Source organism: Podarcis erhardii (genome assembly GCF_964252035.2).
Source record: "Podarcis erhardii genome assembly, chromosome: 11".
Lineage (NCBI taxonomy): Eukaryota > Metazoa > Chordata > Lepidosauria > Squamata > Lacertidae > Podarcis > Podarcis erhardii.
Genome location: NC_138501.1, coordinates 48,760,277 through 48,783,669, shown reverse-complemented (window position 1 = coordinate 48,783,669; position 23,393 = coordinate 48,760,277). Strand labels below are relative to the sequence as shown.

General features: G+C 45.3%; 1 protein-coding gene across 3 annotated transcripts in view; it reads left to right on the top strand.

Moving 5' to 3' along the window:
• The window catches only part of SLC14A1 (solute carrier family 14 member 1 (Kidd blood group)), a 31,894-nt gene extending 20,207 nt beyond the window's left edge, over positions 1-11,687 (top strand). For all 3 annotated transcript variants that reach the window (XM_081881568.1, XM_081881569.1, XM_081881567.1), the window contains exons 6-9: positions 7,071-7,218; positions 8,139-8,273; positions 9,825-9,874; positions 10,979-11,687. In XM_081881568.1, coding sequence (XP_081737694.1) covers positions 7,071-7,218; positions 8,139-8,273; positions 9,825-9,874; positions 10,979-11,161 — 516 coding nt within the window. In that variant the 3' untranslated portion in view covers positions 11,162-11,687. The remainder of the gene's footprint in view (positions 1-7,070; positions 7,219-8,138; positions 8,274-9,824; positions 9,875-10,978) is intronic.
• Positions 11,688-23,393: the final 11,706 nt, after the last annotated feature.

The window sequence follows — 23,393 nt, the reverse complement described above, 5'->3', positions numbered from 1 at the left end:
GGTTCACCAGAAGCGGCTTAGTCATGCTGGCCACATGACCCAGAAGCTGTCTGCGGACAAACGCCGGCTCCCTCAGCCTATAGAGCAAGATGAGCACGCAACTCCAGAGTCGTCCGCGACTGGACGTAATGGTCAGGGGTCCCTTTACCTTTACCTTTATATAAATAAGCATCAAATATCAAATACAGTTTTTAATATGTTGATTACATGACTCAAGGTTTCATCCTGGCTTGTGGTTTCACAGTGCTTCTATACTGGGGCCCAAGTACGTAAAAGATTGCCTCCCCCAATATCAACCATCTCAGGCCCTATGGCTCTCAGGGTGGTGATATTATGGCATGTTGCCTAAATGGTCTACTTAGTAGCAGTCCCGTGCTTCTGGAATCCCCTCTCTGGTGGTGTCCATCTGCTCCCCCTCCCCTTGCTCTTAATATTTCCATAGTTTTTTAAAATGTCCCTGTTCAGCCACCCCATGGGGATTTGAGGAGCAAACTTGGAATTATTAGCAGTGAGGATGCTTGGTTTTCCTGAGGTGGTCACTGCACTCTGCCTAATGGCATTATTATTATTATTATTATTATTATTATTATTATTATTATTATTTTATATAACACCTTTCACTTGAAGAACACAGGGTGGTTTACAACATGTTGTTGTTGTTTAGTCATTTACTCGTGTCCGACTCTTTGTGACCCCCTGGACCAGAGCACGCCAGGCACTCCTGTCTTCCACTGCCTCCCGCAGTTTGGTCAAACTCATGCTGGTAGCTTTGAGAACACCATCCAACCATCTCGTCCTCTGTCGTCCCCTTCTCCTTGTGCTCTCCATCTTTCCCAGCACCAGGGTCTTTTCCAGGGAGTCTTCTCTTCTCATGAGGTGGCCAAAGTCTTGGAGCCTCAGCTTCACAATCTGTCTTTCCAGTGAGCACTCAGGGCTGATTTCCTTCAGAATGGATACGTTTGATCTTCTTGCAGTCCATGGGACTCTCAAGAGTCTCCTCCAGCACCTTAATTCAAAAGCATCCATTCTTCGGTGATCAGCCTTCTTTATGGTCCAGCTCTCACTTCCATACATCACTACTGGGAAAACCATGGCTTTAACTATACAGATCTTTGTTGGCAAGGTGGTGTCTCTGCTTTTTAAGATGCTGTCTAGGTTTGTCATCACTTTTCACCCAAGGAGCAGGCGTCTTTTAATTTCGTGACTGCTGTCACCATCTGCAGTGATCATGGAGCCCAAGAAAGTAAAATCTCTCACTGCCTCCATTTCTTCCCCTTCTATTTGTGGTTTACAACATAAAAACACCAAATACATCCCAGGCAGGATCCCCTCCCCACTCCTTGATTTGTGGGTACTGTGTGTGAGCAGTTGTCTGTGGCCCATGCCCAACACCAGATTTGTCTAGGTAAGCCACAAACAGTACTGGTTTACCAAATAGGCAGAGTAGGCACCGACCTCTGTGCCCCACACCTTTTAGGGGCCCTCCAACAACAGATAAAAATATTATTGATGTAATATTGACGGGAAATTACAATCTAGCCTTCTTCGTTCAATGCAAGAGGGGGCCCTGATATTTTGACTGACTAGGGGTCTCCACAGGGTTTAATCTGGCACGGGTCACACTGGAAATAGCAGCAACAAACCTTGCGCTGATTTTAAGCAGTTTCCTTTGCCCCCTAACCCACAAAGCGGCTGTTTGTGGGTTTCGTTTACGTGACAACCCCAGGGCCATAGAAAAACACCCGGCTGGTAAAGTTATGCATAAGATTTTATTGTGGCAATCGACTTTTATATGCGCCGCGAACTAACTCCCCTAACTGCCTAATTGGGCCCAATCGACACGTTATGACATCCAAGTGATCTTTCCAACTTCCAAACACCCTGGATCTCAGAGACTTTGGTCTCTCGTTGGCACGAGGGCAAATAAATGTGATTAGGTGGAAAAGGAGCAGCTCCATGCTTCCTGCGAACAGATCCAAGCTCAGCAATCGTCCTAGCCTTAGCTGTAACCACTTTAGCTTCAGTTGGTCACCCATTGAATAATTACGCGAAGAGACCTTCAAAGTGTGAAGCTGCCAAGATAATAATAATAATAATAATAATAATAATAATAATAATAATAATTTTATTTATAACCCGCCCTCCCCAGCCAGAGCCGGGCTCAGGGCAGCTAACACCAGTAAAATTACAGTTAAATCATAAGGGGGGGGCAATTTAAAATACAGGTTAAAATGCAATTTAAAATGCAGCCTCATTTTAAAAGTACAGTGGTACCTTGGGTTAAGGACTTAATTCGTTCCGGAGGTCTGTTCTTAACCTGAAACTGTTCTTAACCTGAAGCACCACTTTAGCTAATGGGGCCTCCTGCTGCTGCCGCGCCACCGGAGCACGATTTCTGTTCTCATCCTAAAGCAAAGTTCTTAACCCGAGGTACTATTTCTGGGTTAGCAGAGTCTGTAACCTGAAGCGTATGTAACCCAAGGTACCACTGTAGTCAATAAATCAAGACCATAAGGGGAGGGAAACATAAGGGTCAGACTGAGCCCAAACCAAAGGCCAGGTGGAACAGCTCTGTCTTGCAGGTCCTGCGGAAAGATGTCAAGTCCCGCAGGGCCCTAGTCTCTTGTGACAAAGCGTTCCACCAAGTCGGGGCCGGTATTCAAAAGGCCCTAGCCCTAGTGGAGACCAATCTAACCACCTTGCGTCCTGGGACCTCCAAAATGTTGTCATTTGTGGACCTTAAGGTCCTCCGCAGGGCATACCAGGAGAGGCGGTCCCGTAGATGTGGGAGGGGGATTGAATTTATGTATCAAGGTAGCCTGAGGTCTGCATTCCCTTCCAAACTGTCCGTAGCAGGTCAGAAGCAACTCACATGCACACTACAACATACTCATAAGCCACCTTCTCTCGGCCACCAGGAGCATCATAGCCAGAGACTGGAGGGACCTGTCAGGAGTAAACATGGACCACTGGTACCAAACCTTATGGGAAACAGCCCTACTAGAAAAATAAGGCAACAAACTGAAACTAGCATGGGGGCGAATAAAAGAGGACATCTTCACCCTGGTGTGGCTCCCCTTTGTTACATACGCAGCCCAACAAGATGACAACAGCATATGAATCAATATGGCTAAATTGACCCAGCAATTCTCAAACACGCAAACAAAACTCACTGCTATAGGCAACTATAGGGAACCAACCATGCCCTGTGTCCCAATCTCTCTCTCCACCAACAAAAACTAATTAATGAATAGAAATAGGACCGACCCATGTGATGCTGACACAAAAACCTTATGTAGGGGATGCGGGTGGCGCTGTGGTCTAAACCACAGAGTCTAGGCCTTGCCGATCAGAAGGTCGGCGGGTCGAATCCCTTCGACGGGGTGAGCTCCCATTGCTCGGTCCCAGCTCCTGCCAACCTAGCAGTTCGAAAGCACAAAGTGCAAGTAGATAAATAGGTACCGCTCCAGTGGGAAGGTAAACGGCGTTTCCGTGCACTGCTCTGGTTCACCAGAAGCGGCTTAGTCATGCTGGCCACATGACCTGGAAGCTGTCTGCGGACAAACGCCGGCTCCCTCGGCCAATAAAGCGAGATGAGCGCCGCAACCCCAGAGCCGTCCGCGACTGGACCTAATGGTCAGGGGTACCTTTACCTTTTTACACTAAGTAGAAGAACAAAGGTTTGCTGCCCTCCTCCTCTTTCCCCCCAACTTTATATGGTCTATAACATTAGCATCTCACATCAAATATGAAAGATATGTAGAAAACTCTATGAACTGAACGCAGAGACGCTGTATGTGCTTTTGAAACCAAGAAAATATTTAATAGAAACAGTTTTTAAAAAACAAATAAGTGAATAAGAGAATCAAATTTCTCCCCCACTCATAGCATGGAGAAGAGTTTTCTTTTTCTTTTTTCTAATATTTTTTTCATTATTTTCTTTACACAGTCATTACATAACATTAATCAACATATAACCCTTTTTGATCTGCCGAGCTTGCGACTTCCCTTCAGCTGGTATCCCTTGTCAAGGAGAGGAGTTTTCTCCACCAAAAATTACGTTGGAGCGAGGGAAGGAGAATGTCTTTTCTTTCCTGCTTTTTCTTCAAATGCTCCTCTGGATTTTAACCCCAATTGTCTTAATGGTGTTCTTCATACCCCCATCACTCCCCATCGTTTTCTCTTCTAACCTGAGAGTTGGATTCAAGATCATATTGATTCAGGGCCACACACCCGACCCCTCAATCGCTCGCTCAGTTAGCTGTAATGAAATATTTGGGATATGCACAGAATTGTACGTTCAGGAGCCACATACCTGGAAAGACTCTGTTGACGTAAGCAGCACTGCATCACACAAACTCAGTGGAAAAGTACAGGCTTGGGGCCTCCGTTGGTAAATGGTTTTTTTTGGCATTGAGACCAATCACCTCCAGCTTCCACGGAGGGGAGACATATTATGTGAGATTAACAGGTTATTAGAAATATTTTTTATTCTTATCTCCGCAAGAGACTTCAGAAAGTGTGTGCCAGCAGCGTCATTTAGTGGAATGCTCCCCTGTGACTTAGCCAAAGCAGTAATGAGTTTTCTCCTGTCAAGCTGAAGCAGACTCATGCGTCGGGCATTTAATTTCATTTAAAAGGGGGCCTTTGTTTCAGCGGCCGGCTCATCACGGTTCAGATTCATAACATTCACTGCCTGACATTAGCTGCTTGTTTGAAAGGAGGGAAGGGCGCATGCCAGCTATGGGGTCGAGAGTTCAGTTGACAAAAGCCCAGTTTGTATGTCCCTGGAACAGAAGCAAACTTCATTCAACTGGAGGGGGAACAGTAATGGCGTCCCTCACCTCCTGTTGGCAGATAGTGTCATGTCTTAAGATGGAAGCTCCCTGTTGATAGCTAACTTTCCACTCCGTGCAGGTGGCTGAGATGCCCAATTCTCCTTTCAGGAGAAGGAGGAATTTAATGAATGGAATCTTGCAGAATCCTTGCCACAGAGATGGGGAACCAGCAGCCCTCCAGACCAGGGCCGGCCCACCAGTTAGGCAAGGTGACACAGCCACCTCAGGCGGCAGGATCCACCAGGGTGGTAGATCACATCTTTCCCCTTTGTTCCTGATACTGTTATGTATTGGGTTTAACACATCTTATGTTACAAGGCGTGTTGTAACCAATCATATAGGCGTTGGTAGTCGAACGTTCCAATGGCAAGTAAGCGCATGTATTTTCAATGGTCAGTTCATGCACGGTTTATTATTGTGTTGTCCAGTCAGTTCGGCTCTTGTTTTCCTATGAGTGAGCTGTTGTCACTGGCAAATGTTGAATGAACTTAGCTGAGGAATTTACACTGCCTTGGGCTTCTGACATTTCCCGAACATTTAACATTTTGTGATCTGCCTCAGGTGCCAAAACTTCTTGGGACAGCCCTGCTCCAGATGTTGCTGGACACCAACTCCCATCAACCCCAGAGGTGACGGGGGCTGAAGATCAGCAGCATCTGGAAGCCACAGTGTCCATCACCCAGGAGGGCTGACAAGGGGAGGCCAGTATTTCTGGGTTCCTTGGGTAGCAAGGCAGCATAGATGGTGCCCTTGAGCAACAGTGGCCGACTCTGGGGTTGCGGCGCTCATCTCGCTTTATTGGCCGAGGGAGCCAGCGTTTGTCCGCAAACAGCTTCTGGGTCATGTGGCCAGCATGACTAAGCCACTTCTGGTAAACCAGAGCAGCACACGGAAACACCGTTTACCTTCCTGCCAGAGTGGTACCTATTTATCTACTTGCACTTTGACGTGCTTTCGAACTGCTAGGTGGGCAGGAGCAGGGACCGAGCAATGGGACCTCACCCCGTTGCGGGGATTTGAACCAACGAACTTCTGATCTGCAAGTCCTAAACTCTGTGGTTTAACCCACAGCACCACCTGCGTCCCTGTAAACAGAGCATTGGTTATTGGTTATTGGAAACAGAGCATTGGTTATTGTTCATTCATGGTGATTTGTGTTCATAATGCTAATGGGTCGGTCACATGAGACCCCTCTTTCAATACTCTTCATGTCTGCAAAAGTTCTGGGGTGGTCAAACTGCTTCATTTTCAATCAGAGCCTCTCCTGTAACGTCCTGCTGAAACCTCATAACCTTTTTCATAGAATCACAGGTTTGTAGAGTTGGAGGGTCATCTAGTCCAACCCAATTCAACGCAGGAAACTTTTGCTTGAACTCACGACCTTGAGATTAAGAGTCTCATGCTCTACAGACTGACCTATTGCAAATGTTCTGGTTTGGTTTTTCCCCACTTTTGTTGAGCTGTAGTCCCTATGACAGGCATAGGCAAACTCAGCCCTCCAGATGTTTTGAGACTACAATCCCCATCGTCCCTGACCACTGGTCCTGTTAGCTAGGGATGATGGGAGTTGTAGTCCCAAAACATCTGGAGGGCTGAGATTGCCTATGCCTGCCCTAAGGAGAGCAATAATGTGGTAGCATGAGAAAAATATCACAGAAACAAACAGGATAACAAGCAGAAGAAACCCATCACTCGTATACTACTATTGTGCCAGCATCGTGTTACAGAATGCACCTGCATTAGAAAACAAGTCCAGAGAGGCTTTAAGATGCCAGAGCCTGGTTTCTGAGAGCCCCGGTAAGAGACTCACAAATGAGAATGTAAGAAGAGACCGCTGGATCAGGCCAATGGCCCATCTAGTCCAGCATTTATTTCTCACAATGGCCAACCAGATGGCTATGGGACCCACCTTAACACACACACATACACAGAGTGCCCTAAATAATACTTGCACTCTGCAAGCATAGATACATGTTCCTGGTGACATAATCCAGGAATCGAACACACCCAGATTTTAAAACCATTGAAGGCTGAGAATATACATCAGAAATGGTATATTTTATCACTATCCTATGTTGTCATAAATTCTCTGAATCATTTAGACCCGAGTATGGTGGGAGACTGGATTCTGGGCAATTGATGGTCCTTATTAATATGGGGGCATCTGTATGGAAGACCATTATCATACAACCTTGAAACCTAATATATCTTTTCCCAATACCTGTTCCACAGATATTGCAGTCCGTCCCAGTGGGAGTTGGGCAAGTGTACGGCTGTGATAACCCTTGGACCGGAGGCATTATCATGGTGGCTCTGTTCATTTCCTCCCCGCTCATCTTCATCCATGCCGTGATTGGCTCGGCACTGGGGGTGCCTGCAGGTATGAGAATGCCCTAGGCAGCCAGAACTGGCTTAAACCATTATCCTAAGTACTCCATCATATATCCAGCCAAACTGCGGTTATAACTGAGATGTTAGTATCTGGTTAGCTTGCCAGATAAAACCAACAAACCATGCTTGGGGTCTAAAGAGGGAAGAACTTGCCTCTAGGTGAAATGAGGGGGGAGTCGCCACAGATACCTTTGCATGTCAAATTCCATCTGGAGATCCTAGGGTAGAAGGTTTCTAGAGATTGTGTGGACCTAATCAAATAATAATAATAATAATAATAATAATAATAATAATAATACCCCGCCCATCTGGCGGGGTTTCCCCAACCACTCTGGGCAGCTTCCAACAGAACATTAAAATACAATAACCTATTAAACATTAAAAGCTTCCCTAAACAGGGCTGCCTTCAGATGTCTTCAAAAACTCTGGTAGTTGTTGTTCTCTTTGACATCTGGCGGGAGGGCGTTCCACAGGGTGGGTGCCACTACCGAGAAGGCCCTCTGTCTGGTTCCCTGTAACTTCTTGCAGTGAGGGAACCGCCAGAAGACCCTTGGCACTGGACCTCGGTGTCTGGGTAGAACGATGGGGGTGGAGACGCTCCTTCAGGTATACTGGACCAAGGCCATTTAGGGCTTTAAAAGTCAGCACCAACACTTTGAATTGTGCTCGGAAACATACTGGGAGCCAGTGTAGGTCTTTCAAGACTGGTGTTATATGGTCTCGGCAGCCGCTCCTATTATTTCCTAGGTATCAAGGCTGGGGGACACTTGACCCTCCAGATGTGGCAGGACACCATCTCCCATCGGAAGGGCCAAATTTTAGTTCAGCAACATCTGGAGGGCCAAAGGTGCCTCGCCCTGCCTTCAGCCCAGGAGTGACGTGTCTTCTTCTCACCTGTCTTCTTTGCAGCCCTGAGCCTAGCCACACCTTTCAACAATATTTACGCCGGCTTGTGGAATTACAACAGTTGCCTCTCTTGCATCGCAATCGGGGGCATGTTCTATGCCCTCACCTGGCAGACCTTCCTTCTTGCACTTGCTTGTGGTAGGTACCCAGTTTCATCCCTATTGTGCTCACACAACCCATAGGAAACTGTCAGAGCATTTGTCCCTGTTGACCAGTATTAGCCTCCTATGATTGCGAGCTTCTCTCCAGAGTCTCATTTCCCATCACTTGCTCCCTGAAGATGCCAGGGATTGAACTTGGGGAATATCTCTTGGATTTTAAAAAATATACATTGACTTAGTTTATAGCAGAATTTAAAGCTTGGAAGCTGGGTCTACCCATTTCCTCTGCCACCCATTCTGTCTCATTCTCACATCATTAGCATTGCTTAAGTTTTAAAAAAGGAAATAGAGGGGTCCCATTGGAATAGAAAAATAAGTTCTTTCCTTAAAAACAGTCTTGAAAACAGACTTCTGTTTAATTGGTTGTATGTTTTCAAGAGAATCCATCAAGAGTGCATGTTTTGTGACTTTCAGAGATTTATAAGATTTCTGTTTATTTGGTTTCGCTGAGAGTGCATATTTCATATATTGTTCTTGAGAGACTCTGTAGCTCAACCAAATATGACATCTTTGGAGGGGGTGAAGGAGGAAGTCGGAGAAGAGAAAGTGTGGAAACCTATGTTGCCAGAGAACAAAGAAACCTTTTGGATTACAAAGTATGAAGACATGAGACTGAGGAGAAAAGTGAAGGAGGAAGCCCTTGGAAACTGTGGAATTATGAAAATTAAAGGAGTAAAGAAATATAACTGGGACTTCCTCCTCTTTTCTGGCCTTTATTATCTGCAACCTGGAGGACTTTTGGTAGAACCCTGGCAACAAGTTTTCTCAATTAGGTTTGAACTGGGAGAAGAGGAAGTAACTGTAACAGACACCCTTCGAGACCTGGAAACCAGCAAAAAGGAATATCAACAGAAAAACCGGAGAGAGACTGAAATAGACTTGAGGGCTGGAGATGTGAGGAATCCTGGCTAGGAATTTTATGGGAGGATAACTACCTGGGAAGGGACAGATACCCGGGCAGGGAGGGAGGGGGGAAAACAGATTTTTGAAAAACTTTATGATTTTTGGATATTGTAAATTTGATTTATACTTTAATATAAAAAAGGGGAGATTGGTATATAAATTTTGATTGATCTTAGAAAAAAGGATTTATTGCATATAAGAAGATAGGGTAATAATATGGGGTTTAATAAGATGAACTAAGTTGGAGAATAATGAGATTAAGTTTAGAGAGAGGAATAAGAACTTGCTGAATTAAATGGGGGAAGTGGGATGTATGTGGGGGGGTGGGGGGAAGTCATATGTGTTGTTTGTTGTTAAAAAATTTGAAAACCCAATAAAAATTTATAAAAAAAAAAAAAAAATATTTCATATATTTCATGCTGTTCAAGGTTCTGTATAGATTATATAGAGAGTTTATATTGACATCACATTGTTGTACTTGGTCATCGTGTTGCCTTGGCTATTAATTGTTTGCAACACAGGGGTTTAATTGTTTGGCCACTTCAGAATCTGCCATATATACTAGTCTAATTTACTTCTTTGTCTCGTCTCCCCGCACCCATGCCTCTCTTCTTCTTTTTTTCAGCTCTGTTTACTGCCTACTCAGGAGGAGCACTGGGCCATATGTTTTCCGTGGTGAGTTTTGCAGGCTTTAAGGGGCTGAATTCATCATCAAGTGTTCAGAGTCGCTTTCTTAGTGATAAGGTCACCATCCCCTTTAAAAAAATGGAAGCACACAAAAAGGAGCTTGTGGGTCTTGGCTCCTGACTCTGGGAGATTTAAAAGGGGAATAAAAAAAAGTAAAGCTGCTATTCTACAGCACTCCTGTCTTCTTGCAATTATTCATTATTTAGAAAATGAGTAAACTGCTGGATCGAAAGGTTTTACAGCCAGTATACTAATGAAATTGGAATCCACTGTCGAGAACACACATACATAAGGTCATTAAAATTCAAACTCAATACACCTTTTAAAACAGATACAGGCAAACAAATGTTATACGTGATGGCATACATTGTTCCATGCCACCTGCATAACCCCACTGTTTCATTTTGGGGTTTCCCCGACAACTGGGCAAACCCCTGAAATGAAATGAAATGAAATAATGAAATGAAATGAAATGAAATGAGAGGAGACCACAGAATAGTAAAGAGATGCAATGCAGAAAATCCTCTGTTCCTTACTTTATCGTGTTGTCTTTTCACTTTGAATACCTGTTGCCTGTTCAGAGCCAGAACAAATGAACAAACCAACCTAAGATGCTTAATAAGCATAGGTCCCTGGTCCATAATAAGTACTTCCCAAATCTGCCATTGGCTAATATCTTTTTTAGAGACCAAACAAAATGTCACGAACTACTTCGCAAGCTGTAGAGTTCTACAGAACTCTTCTTTGGCCAGATACTGCAATGGCCTTTCTCAGCCTCAGGTGTGATTGGACAGTAGCTTCCATCATCCCTGAACACAGGAGTTTGAGTTCCTCCAAGTACCATGTTGGAGGAAGGTTGTGTTTGACAAAGCAACAAGCGGAAGTGGGCAGATGGAGTGAACAAACAAGGAGCAAAACAAGTTGGGGGTGTTACAGCCCGTGGGGTTCTGCATCTAGATTTAGGTCCAAAAAGGAGATTGGAGACTGGGTTAGTCTCTTCTAGACGCAATGGGTACCAAGTTTACACACTTAGGAATCTGGGATAAAGAAGCAATGACTGATCCCCATTTCTGAACCTCTCTTCTCCTTCAGTTCGGAATGCCTTTGGGAACATGGCCTTTCTGTTTATCTTCGCTCACTTTCCTGCTCTTAACCACCACCAATGACGCCATCTACAAACTTCCTCTCTCCAAAGTCTCCTACCCAGAAGCCAACCGGGCCTATTACTTGTCAAGAAATGACAGACAAAACACCAAGTCCACCTGCGACGTGTGACAGGCTGAGCCTCGTGCATCTTCCTGTCTGTAGTGGTGTCTGGACTTCCCAAGGAAGATAAACAACTCAGAAGGAAAACAAAGCTGTTGGTGGAGCTCTTCATCCATTTTAAGTCGCAAATAACTTCACGCAGATCAGCAAGTCTTGGAATTCTCTCCGTATGCCAGTCAGAAGTGAGCAGAATATCCTGTTTGTTTGGAAAGGGGTGTGACATTGATGGAACAAATGGGGGCTGAGATCTGTGGTGGCCAGCTGCAGGTTCACTGGCTAGAGCCAGTCTTCTGAAGCAATATTAGCTGATACCACCAACATACATATATATGTGTGTGTATATATATATAATCACAGTGTGGTTTTTTAAACAATGCTATACAGTGTCACTTGTAAGGAATAGGAGGAAAACGTTATTGTGTGTCACAATGCAATATTGTATGCAAGTTACATTCAGAGGACTTTAGTGCTTGAGGGCACCAACTTTATTGTGGAGACTGAGCACTCCTACAGGGGTCAGTTCATATGAAAAAGAGACATAGAAAGACCTAGACTAGACCTAGACCTACAGAATGGCTCCTGAGAAAAGAGGCTTTGTTGATTTCTGGATTAGATGATATTCAATCAAGAGGGCATCTAATTGAGAGGACAGAGCAAGCAATGGGAGAGTTGCATGTCTGGGGAGAGTATTTTTGTATTAATTGTATGCAATGGGAGTGTCCGATTACAGGTAACAGAAGAGATGTGGGCTAACCATACTTGCATAGTCTGTATCACCTTGCTGGAATCCCCATGGTTGACTGGTGGGTTTTTAATTTGCAAACTGAGAGAGCGTACTCCAGATCACTGGACAGGTAAGGCAAAACTACCGTATTTTTCGCCCTATAGGACGCACTTTTCCCCCTCCAAATATGAAGGGGAAATGTGTGTGCATCCTATGGGGCGAATGCAGGCTTTCGCTGAAGCCTAGAGAGTGAGAGGGGTCGGTGCGCACCGACCCCTCTCGCTCTCCAGGCTTCAGGAAGCTATCCGCAAGCCTTGGGAGCTCTGCGGGAGTTCCCGTCGGGCTCCCAAAGCTTGCGGATAGCAGCCTGCATCCCGAAGCCTTCTCCCCACTGCCAGCCCCACAAGCTCGGGGGACAGATATCCACAAGCCTGGGAAGACCGGTGCGGCTTCCCGCCAGGCTCCCTAGGCTTGCGGATAGCAGCCTGTTCTGGGGGCTGGGGTCAGGGGAAGCTTGGGCTTCCCCCACCCCAGCCCCACACCTGGGGGAAAAATAATTTTTCCCCTTTATTTCCCCCCCCCAAAAAAAAACTTGGTGTGTCCTATGGGCCAGTGCGCCCTATGGGGCAAAAAATACGGTAATCTGTGTTCAGTGCTCCTGAGTATCCACGCTTCTTTAATGGCATTGGAAGTGTCTTCTTGGTGGATCAGACCAATATCCTAGGTAAGAACTGCAGCAGCCAGAAGGCACTCAAATCTGCTGCCTCCCATGCAGAATGGCGCTGGTGGGAGTTGGAATCCGGTATCTTGAAGACCACAGGTTCCCAAGTTCAGTCCCTGCCATTTCCAGGTAGGGGCTGGGTGAGACCCCAGTCTTAACAAACAAAAAAATCCTGGAGAACTTCCAGTCAATACTGAGCTAGTTAGACCAATGGCCTGACTCTGTGCATGCTTCCTGCCACTAATTGGCCGGTGTTTTGCCAGTGGAGAAACAGAAGGAGAGAAAGCAACCATAATAGGGAGAAATGGGAGGGGTGAAATCTGAAGGTTTTATTGGCCTAACACATTTGAAAATATGCCTCTTCTTCAGGGGCACTGCACATAAGAATATGGAGCATTTTGTATAACATGATTCAACTAAAACTATTATATACCATATAGCAAGGATGAAACTATTATAATTTCAATATTGGCAGTGAGCCCCCTATTGAGATGTGGACGCCAGGGTGGACTAGTGCCTTGCATCCAAACCATGGTTTGCAAAGCTGCTTCAAGCCATGGTTCGAAGGCTTGGTGCTAACCACGGTTTGCTACTGTGTTTATCTTGGCAAAATATAGTTAGGAAAAAGTCAGGCAGTAAACAAGGGGATCCTTGAGCAGCAGTGGATAAAGGTCATGAAATGTGAACTGCTATGTTTATAGTTTTCTGGATTATTGCAGCTATTGTAATAAATGTGCCTTAAAGGAGGGAGGGAGGGTGTTTCCTGTGTGCCAAATAAAACCATAGACAAAGTTCACAAGTTGTGGCAGTTTCCTATTCTCTTTTTTGGGGCATCAGAAGCCACTGGAAAGATTAGGAACTTGCTGTTCCATCTTAGAAGTTCCTCATTCTCTTTTCTGCAGTCTGAGCTGTCACCTGCAGTTTTCCTTCTGGTGGAAATCATGTGCTGGGCAGCATCATAGAAACAGATCTTCCATATCAAAGCAATTAGGTGATTCACTCCTAAGGCACTGGACTGCAAAAGCGAAGCAAAACAAAGCTGGTTTTTTCATCCAGGTTTGTTGCTCTACAGTGCAAGAAAAGGAGAAAAGAAGTTCTGGTGCCGGGACACTTTCAGCAATGAAACATCCTAAGCTACGGTTTTGTACAGAGCAGCAATGTTGCACTATTCTTTCAGCAGAACGGCTCTTTTAGAAGAAGCCCTTTGGAGGTGTCATTCCTAACTAGTTTGCAGACACTGAAATATACAGTAAAGGCTGGTGCTGCTCTAACACAGGCAAAGATTGCCAATTTCTCGGTAGTGGCGCCTGCCCTGTGGAACGCCCTCCCAGCATATGTCAAGGCAATAAGCAACTATTTTACTTTTAAGAGACAACTGAAAGCAGCCCTATTTAGGGACGTTTTTAATGTTTGATGCTGTATTGTTTTTAATATTCTGTTGGAAGCCGCCGAGAGTGGCTGGGGGAACCCAGCCAGATGGGTGGGGTATAAATATTAAATTATTATTATTATTATTATTATTATTATATATGAATTCACAGAGCCGATTATTCAGGAGTATGTCTAACTCATCCTAACTCATCTACCTGTCAAAATGGCCCACAGAAAGTAGGATAGATAGCCACCTAGTATTTGCAGATCAACCTGCCATTAAAGACCTAGGATGAAGGGCCATTAAAAAAACAAACCAACACTATTCTGCCAGGTTCCCATTTCAATACAATCAGCTTGCACTGAGTACCTCTCCGAACCTTCCTGAGCCCACAAGTCCTGCTCCAAGGGGTTCACCAAAATTAAGTTTCTCCCATACTCTAGTCTTCTGGACCATGACTAGTCACATGGAGACCAGTACTACTTCCATCTAATGTTTGGCCAAAATCCTTCCTCCAATTTCTTTCTCTCTCTTTCCGAAAGAGGCTTCCGTTTTTTCATGTGCATCATTCTTGGGGCACTTGAGAATTGCTTTGGGTGCAGGATTTTGAGCTTACTTTATCATTCGGAGTGTTTTCCTTTCCATTAAATATTTCTCTGGGACTCTGCAGCCTTCCTGGCTGCCGACACTTCCTGATCTGGGTGGGGAGACATCCAGAGGAGATGTTTGCATTGGACACCTTCTCCAAGGATTTAATTGAAGGGTGAGCATCTGGGAAGGGCATAGAGTGCAAATCATTCATGAGATGCTTTGCAGAATGAACAAAAAGATATTTACAAACAGCCTTCAGACACTCCAGAAGTAAGGCAAGCACATGAACATAGAATCATGGAATCACAGAATTGCAGAGTTGGAAAGAATCTCAAGGGTCATGTAACTCAGCCCCTACAATGCAGAAATCTCAACTAGGTCATACATGACAGATGGCCATCCAATTTCTTCTTAAAAACCTCCAAGAAAGGAGAGTCTACCACCTCTTGAGGGAGTCCATTCCTCTGTTGAACAGCTCTTACTGTCAGAAAGTTCTTCCTGATGTTTCCTTGGAATCTCCTTTCTTGTAACTTGAAGCCATTGTGTTATGTACTGAGTTGAATAGGATCCAAAATGCAGCAGTATGATTGGTCCACAGGAGCCACCCAATCCAGCTCCAGGTGGAAGTGAATCCACAACCTGATTGGCCTACAGGAGAATCCCGGAATTAGCCAATCACGTGCAGCCCATTGTGTAAATAATGTATATAAAGCAGATATTGTGGGGGAACATCCATTCCTCCTCACTACTATGAGCTGAATAAAGAGCATGAAATCCACTCTCGACTCCAAGTATATTTCACGTTGGTTCAGGTCCCACCCTTTGGAGCAGAAGAAAACAAGTTTGCTCCATCGTCACTGAAATGTTCTCTCCTCTTTCATAATTTTCAAATGCAATTTATTTACTTGTTCACTGATTGAGAAGGGAGGGGGAGCAAAACACAAGAGATGTTCTCAACTTCCTTCATCCTTAAAAACAGCTGGAGCCTAGAGCCAACTCAAGGACTTTTGCTGGCTGAGACAAAGCAGAAGTTGGTGCCCCCTTCGTGCCATGTACAGAAGCTACGGTAAGTGGATTGGAAATCGACTCTTTCTTCAGCACTGGTAACAGGATAACGTTCCTCTATTGCCCCTGAGGGCAGAAGGCTAATTTAGGAGATACAGACATACCTTCAGGTTGCGTTTTTTCAGGTTGAGGACTGCCAAAATCTCGAAGTACTGAAACGGGTTACTTCCGGGTTTCAGCAGTCGCGCATGCGCAGATGCGCTAAATCACACTTTGTGCATGCGCAGAAGCACTGAATTGCAACCTGTGCATGTGCAGACATGGGCTGCGAACACTGCGGGCTGTGAACGTGCATCCTGCACGGATCATGTTCGCAACCCGAGCGTCCACCGTATATGAAAGGCATGCGATCTCCAACAGAGGTGAATGGTTGGAGGGAGTCTCAGAGAAAATGTCTGCAGCTGACCTGACCTCCAACATCTGCCGCCTGAGGCGATTGCCTCACTCTGCCTCATGGTAGGGCCAAGCCATCTGGTGTCCTGAAAAGGACACCGTGACACCAGAGATTCACTTCAGAGGCCAGTTCTGCTTTTATTGCCGCTGTAAAACGTCTATTGCCACCTTTATTGTATTCGTGTTTCATCATCTGTCAATGCCCGTTGCCCTCTTCAAGCACACAGTTGCAAGTGGAATCAAAGGAACATAACCGACTTGTTTTGCACCCTCCCATGGGGGCTCCCCCCACCCCAAGGCTCAGTGCAGCATGAGGGGGAGACTTGTGTCAGGATCTCTGGGGAAGGAAGCATTAAACCTCCCCTCCCAGCATCTTGCAGCCACAATGAATATTAGGGAAATGTTCCCCCATGGTTCATTAAGGATGTTGGAAATTGTAGCTTTGTGAGGAGTCAACTGGGGTCAGCATCTCTGGTGGGGACACAAGGTGTCCTTCTGGGCAGTTCATCTGCCATTGGTTGCCACCCCTTGCACTCAGGTCTCAGTTGTGCCTCCTAGAAGCTGTCAGTACGTGACAGCGGCCACACCCCTGGCTTTGTATAGGCAGGTAAACCAGGTGAGGGTAGCCAATGGGTCTCCAACTCTCGGTGAGTTAGGTATGTGCCCTGCATGCAAGGACAGACTCTGGCAGATTGAGCAGATGAGAGACCAATAGTGGGTCTCAAGAAGGTGGTTTCTGCATGAGCTGTTGAAGGGTTGAGGGGTAGGTGGGGCTCAGCCACCTGGGAAGGTAGCCCAACTAGGTAAAGGAAAACTCTGATCCTTAACTTCTGCTGCCTTGCAGCTGCACTCATTTAGAAGAAAGCCACTTCTGCCCTTCAGAGGAGGTGGAGTTGTGGGCTTCACAGCCCCAGCCCCAGCCCCCACGCAATTGGGGGGATTCCTGGCCATGTCACCTCCTGGCCAGCCAATCGGCTTATCCTGGGAGTGTGGCCTGTCCTATTTAAACCAGGACACAGCCGGGGATCTCCCTCTTTGCCGCCTGCCAGCTGTTCCTGCTTTCCCCACCGTCCCGCCCTATAAGGTTTGTGTTCCTTGACCTTGCTATGGACCTTGGTTGGTCGCCGTTGAGGGGCCTGGTAGGAATTTTTCCACTTGGCAAATTGGCACCAGCCACTTGGTTTTTGCCTACCTCGTAGCAAATCATCACAACTTTCTCAGTATTGGTGGTTAGGCATTGGTATTGCTCTGTAGATGGAAGAGGGGAAGTAGTGCCATCATCTGCCCCACATATTGAAGGGTAGTCCGATAAAGGATTCCGGGGGGCGGGCGTAGCCCTGTCCGAAGCCTAGGGAGGTGAGGGCCTAAGGCATGGCCCCAATCACTGACCCGGGGGGAGTTCCTAGTTGATGTGCATCAGCAGGACTCCCCCTACTGGTGGTTAACCCTTCCTGGACTTCAAGCGGACAGGCTGAAGCTGGATATAGTCAGTTAGGACCAATGCCTAAGCCAATACCGCTCATCACCTGTAACCAATAAAGTTGTGGCGTTATTTAGCCCATTAACCTTAATAATTGTGTCATGTGTCATTATTTCCACTGGGGGGAGGCGGGAACTCGCCACGGAAAGGCTTCAGGAGCAAACCCTGAGGAAAAATCAGTACCCGCTGCCTTGCAGGACATCTTCAGGAGAAGAAAAGGCTAAGGAGTAAACCATACACAAATCTGGAGTTGAGTCCCTAGGATGGTTGAATGGTGCTTTGTATGCCTCCTTCCAGCATCTCCTACAGCCAAACTGGTGCTTTCCAGGAAACTTTGGACCACATCAGCAAAGCCGAGAGTGGGGTCCTGTCATCTGGGCAGGACCTCCAGACACACTGCCCAGACTTGCACTCGGGAGAGGCCAGGCCAGTGCTCCAAACGCAGCGAAAACAACAAGGGAGGCAGTAGTTAGAAGCTCAACCAGATTGGCAGAAGGTATGAGCACGATGGGTTGCCTCCATTGACCTCACCCCCAAAGGAGCACTCCCCAACTGAACTGTCTCCCAAGACAGACAGATGCCAACATGTATAAGCCCTAGTATGCAGTTTTTTTAAAAACCCATATCTTTGAGTGACACCTAATTAGTCCTTCAAACGCTTCACGGGGTGTTCTCAGTTTTGCTTTTATTAAAAACTGTTCCATCTCTGCTTTGAAAAGCAGGCCTGACATAGCTATTAAAGAGTTGGTGCTGACCTTTAAAGCCCTAAAAGATCTTGGTCCAGTATACCTGAAGGAGCGTCTCCACCTCCATCATTCAGGCCAGACACTGAGGTCCAGCTCCGAGGACCTTCCGGCGGTTCCCTCGCTACGAGAAGCCAAGTTACAGGGAACCAGGCAGAGGGCCTTCTCGGTGGTGGCACCCGCCCTGTGGAACACCCTCCCACCAGATGTCAAGGAAATAAATGACTATTTGACTTTTAGAAGACATCTGAAGGCAGCCCTGTTTAGGGAAGTTTTTAATGACTGATGTTTTGAAGTATTTTTAATCTTTTGTTGGAAGCCACCCAGGGTGGCTGGGGAAACTCAGCCAGAAGGGTGGGTATAAATTATTATTATTATTATTATTATTATTATTATTATTATTATTATTACAGTGGTACCTCAAGTTAAGTACTTAATTCGTTCCGGAGGTCCGTTCTTAACCTGAAACTGTTCTTAACCTGAAGCACCACTTTAGCTAATGGGGCCTCTTGCTGCTGCCGCTCCGCCGGAGCACGATTTCTGTTCTCATCCTGAAGCAAAGTTCTTAACCTGAGGTACTATTTCTGGGTTAGCGGAGTCTGTAACCTGAAGTGTATGCAACCTGAAGTGTATGTAATCCGAGGTACCACTGTATTATTATTTTGAGGGAGTCACTTCTGCACAATTTTGCAGAGCAGAGTGCTCTGTCTGACAGGAGCAGTTGGAAAGAAAGAAGATGCCCATCCTATCTGTTTCACTTACATATGGCATGTTAGATTATCGGTGCTATTGCTGATGAAGGTTTTAGCACAGGAATTAATGCAGTTCATTAAACAGCATATATACGACACAAGATCTACCCACCTTAGAAGAATGGCAGATGAAAGTAATGGACTACATGGAATTGGCGGAAATGACTGGCAGAATCCAAGACCAGGGAGAAGAGTTGGTGGAAGAAGACTGGAAGAAATTTAAAGACTATTTACAGAAACACTGTAAAATTATTGAATGTTAATGATGTTGGAATGAAATGAAGTGGTTCTAGCAATAAGGCAAAACAGGAATATGTAAAAATGGATTGATACTAGATGAAAATTCGAAGTTATAATATGTGAAGATAAAGAATTAAGGGTAAACAAAGAGGGTATGGATTTGCTGAACTAATGATTAAATAAAATAAAAAAATTCCTTCCAGTAGCACCTTAAAAAAAAAATTATTTTTGAATTTTTTAATTTTGTTTTGACTATGGCAGACCAACACGGCTACCTATCTGTAACTGTAATTATCAAATGGAATACAAAAAGGGAGGTGCGAGGAAGTCATGAAAATAAGGAAATGAGTGGTAAGATAATAGAAAGAGGGATTTATTTTTAACTGTCTGTATTTTTCTTTATTATTTCTATCTTTTTTGGTTTTTGTATTTTTTGTATTCTCTTTTTACTATTTTTGTAACTTTTTTCTTGTTGAAAATCTAATTAATACTATTTTTTTAAAAAAAAATAAACAGCATATATACTTTAGTGAGCATCCTTCTTTCAATCAGAGGCAAGGAACCTGCAGTCCTGAAAATGCTACTGGACTCCAACTCCCATCAGCCCCAGCCAGCATTAGCCAACATCCGGGGATGATGGGAGTTGGAGTCCCACCCAACTGCAGGTCCCCGTCCCCCCCCATCTCTGAGGAGCAACATTTCACCAGCATGGCTGTGTAGCAAAGGGGAAAGCTTCCCATCTTTGAATTTTTGCTTGTCGGCTGTTCAAGGCCCTGAACTCCTGCCAAGAGAATTGTGGGCAGGTGTGTCTGAGTAGAATACAAATATTGCAATAATAACCCCATTTGAAGCTCAAATGAATGCAAATCGGTATTGAAAGCCTGGAACTAGCAACTGCTGCCACAATGTGAAATTCGTAACCCCCCTCCAGAAGTTCCACTGCGAGGAAAAAAGATGGCGGCAAGTCTGTCGCCATGGAAACCAAGAGCCACTGCCGCACTATGGAGGGTGGAAGGCTGCCAGGCCTGGTAATCCTTCCCTGACACACACACCCCAATATAAATTCAACATTTTCTTGGCTGCGTGGGGGGTCAAATGCACACAAGGGAAGGTTAGCATAACTCCACCTCAGAGCCCCACTTTCTGCAGCGCCATGACACAGCTTTGGGCCTGGGCGCCCTGCAGCTCAGCTGACTGGAATTTTCCCCTCTGGCAAAAAAGGGAAAAATTCCACTGCCCTTTCTGATTCACCCCCTCGCTGCGGCGAAGGGCTGGGCAATATTTTTTTTTTTATTGAGCACAAAAGTATTTGAGCCTGCAATTTACAGCTTGGAGATTTGCAAAGTTGGGCAGGGCAGGCTTTATCAACAGTTTCTTCAGCCATTAAAATATTATTATGAGTTTGCGGAGGGGGGGGCAGTCAGCTGAAGACGAGATCCTGCTAACTCCTGGATTCGGCAAGTGTTAAAATCTAAGCCAGGATTGCTCCCTGTGTCGCGGTGATAGACTGGGTGATGGGCCATTAGGGAGAACAAGCAATAGGGCAAAGCCTGAGTTTAGAGTTGGATTGGCGTGATGTGAGCTAGAAGCAAATCAGCGTGCTGGGGAGAGAAAGAGAAGCACTTGGAATTAATGTTTGGTTTCTGCTTGAATCCAAGGCTGTGGCGATGTCAGGAAGGCTGTGAAACCCTCCATGGCAGGCTCAGACCGTATATATAAAAAGGTAAAGGGACCCCTGACCATTAGGTCCAGTCGTGACTGTGACAAAAAGTTAGGGTTCCAGGTGGAGAAATCGAAGTTGGAAACAGAACTGTTAGAACCTAAGACTAAGGTACTTTCAAGAATGTATAACTTGCTGTTAAAATGGAACACACAAGATGAAATGGTTAAATCGGCTATGATAAAGTGGGCACAGGACATTGGGCACAACATTATGTTTGAGGACTGGGAAAGGTTGTGGACCAACAGGCTGAACTTCACTGCATGTAATGCTCTGAAGGAAAATGTAATGAAAATGATATATAGATGGTACATGACCCCAGTTAAACTTGCCAAGATATACCATTTATCTGATAATAAATGTTGGAAATGTAAAGAAAATGAAGGAACATTCTTTCACCTCTGGTGGACTTGCCCTAGGGTGAAGGCCTTTTGGGAAATGATATATAATGAGCTGAAAAAGGTATTTAAGTATACCTTCAGCAAGAAACCAGAGGCCTTCCTTCTGGGTATTGTCGGCCCGAAGGTGTTAAAGAAGGACCGAACATTTTTTATGTATGCAACAACGGCAGCAAGGATACTCATCGCTAAGAACTGGAAAACTCAAGATCTACCCACACTGGAAGAGTGGCAGATGCAGCTGATGGACTACATGGAACTGGCCGAGATGACTGGCAGAATCCGAGACCTGGGAGAGGAGAGGGTTGAAGAAGACTGGAAGAAATTTAAGATTTATTTTTTAAAAAATGCAATTTGGTTGAATGTTAAGAAAGGATGCTAGATTATAAATAATTGTGCACCACTAAACTAGATGGAATTAAGATGACAAGTAAGTTGAGGAAAAATTATAAACCTATTGAAGAATTAATAGACTATATTTAAATGAATGGGACACAAGATTTTAAACAAGATGATAAATTGCGGGCAAGAATTGACAATGATGCAAGTGGGAGCGGGAGATGCGAGGGAGTCCAAAGAAGTTAAGAAAGTATGTTATGATATATGTTACACTGTTCTTTATTTTTGCATTTATGTTTAAAAATCTTAATAAAATATATATATATATATATTTTAAAAAGGTCCAGTCGTGACTGACTCTGGGGTTGCGGCGCTCATCTCGCTTTATTAGCCGAGGTAGCCGGCGTACAGCGTCCGGGTCATGTGGCCAGCATGACTAAGCCGCTTCTGGTGAACCAGAGCAGCGCACGGAAACGCCGTTTACCTTCCCACCGGAGCGGTACCTATTTATCTACTTGCACTTTGACGTGCTTTTGAACTGTTAGGTTGGCAGGAGCTGGGACCCATCCCAAGCAACGGGAGCTCACCCCATCGCGGGGATTCGAGCCCCCCACCTTCTGATCAGCAAACCCTAGGTTCTTGCAAATAAATCCTATTCACTGTGCCTCATTTCCAAAAGGAAATGTGAACACTTGCCTGGAACCCCTGGAATCTCGCGCCACTCGGAGATTAGGGTGGCAGCAGGCAAAATTACAGAATGCATGTAAAGATTGAGAAAGAGAACTAGGTGAATGACTTGTAGCATCGTAGAATTGTAGAGTTGGAAAGCAGTGCAAAATTAGGCCCTGTGGAGGCACCTAGACAGGCGAAATCTCTTGCAAATTATCTCCTAATACTTGATTGTAATTTTATTTCAAGATCAAATCAATATTGTTTTGATCTGTTGCCCCTAAAAGGCATGGAGCCCACAGGCCAGTGCCGATTCTGCCCATCTGGTAATCTCAGGGAGGGGGGAGGGGAAATTGTGGGGAGGAAGAGAAGATGAAATGTTTTTGATAAATTGTGATGTTGAAATTCTTAATAAAAATTATTCAAAAAAGAAAAAGAAAAAGAGGATTAGAGAAATTCATTGTGGATACGACTATCAGCCACTACTTGCCATTATGGCTACATTCTCCGGCCACTGTCAGCCTGCCCCCTGAATGCCAGCTGCTTGCCATAACTATCTGGCTGACCACTGTGAGAACAGACTGCTGGACCTGATGGGCCGTTGGCCTGATCCTGTAGGGTTCCACTTCCTTTTTGCTCCAGAAGTCACTCTACTTAGAGCCAGATAAGCTTCTCCGATTTCACATAAAATCTGGCAGAATGAGCTGCGCAATGCCTCGGGCTCCCTATTTTGCCTACGTTTCCCCTCCCCGCCACCCGGCAAGGCCGTTTTCATGGGGGTAAGTCCTACTCAAGTTCACGGCCTCTCCTTCAAGCCCCACTGCCCCCTTGTGGCAAAAAGCTCACTTCTTAGCACCACAATTGTGTCTCACTGCCTTCGTGGAGTAAAACACAGGAGGACCAGAAAACCACATGCCCATTAAGAGGGCTGCTGCATCAAGATAACCATGCCGACTCCTTTCAAGGGGCCAAAGGACTGTATCAGAAAAGGAACAGATAAGAGATTGCAAGAAGACTGCAATGCCACGACCAAA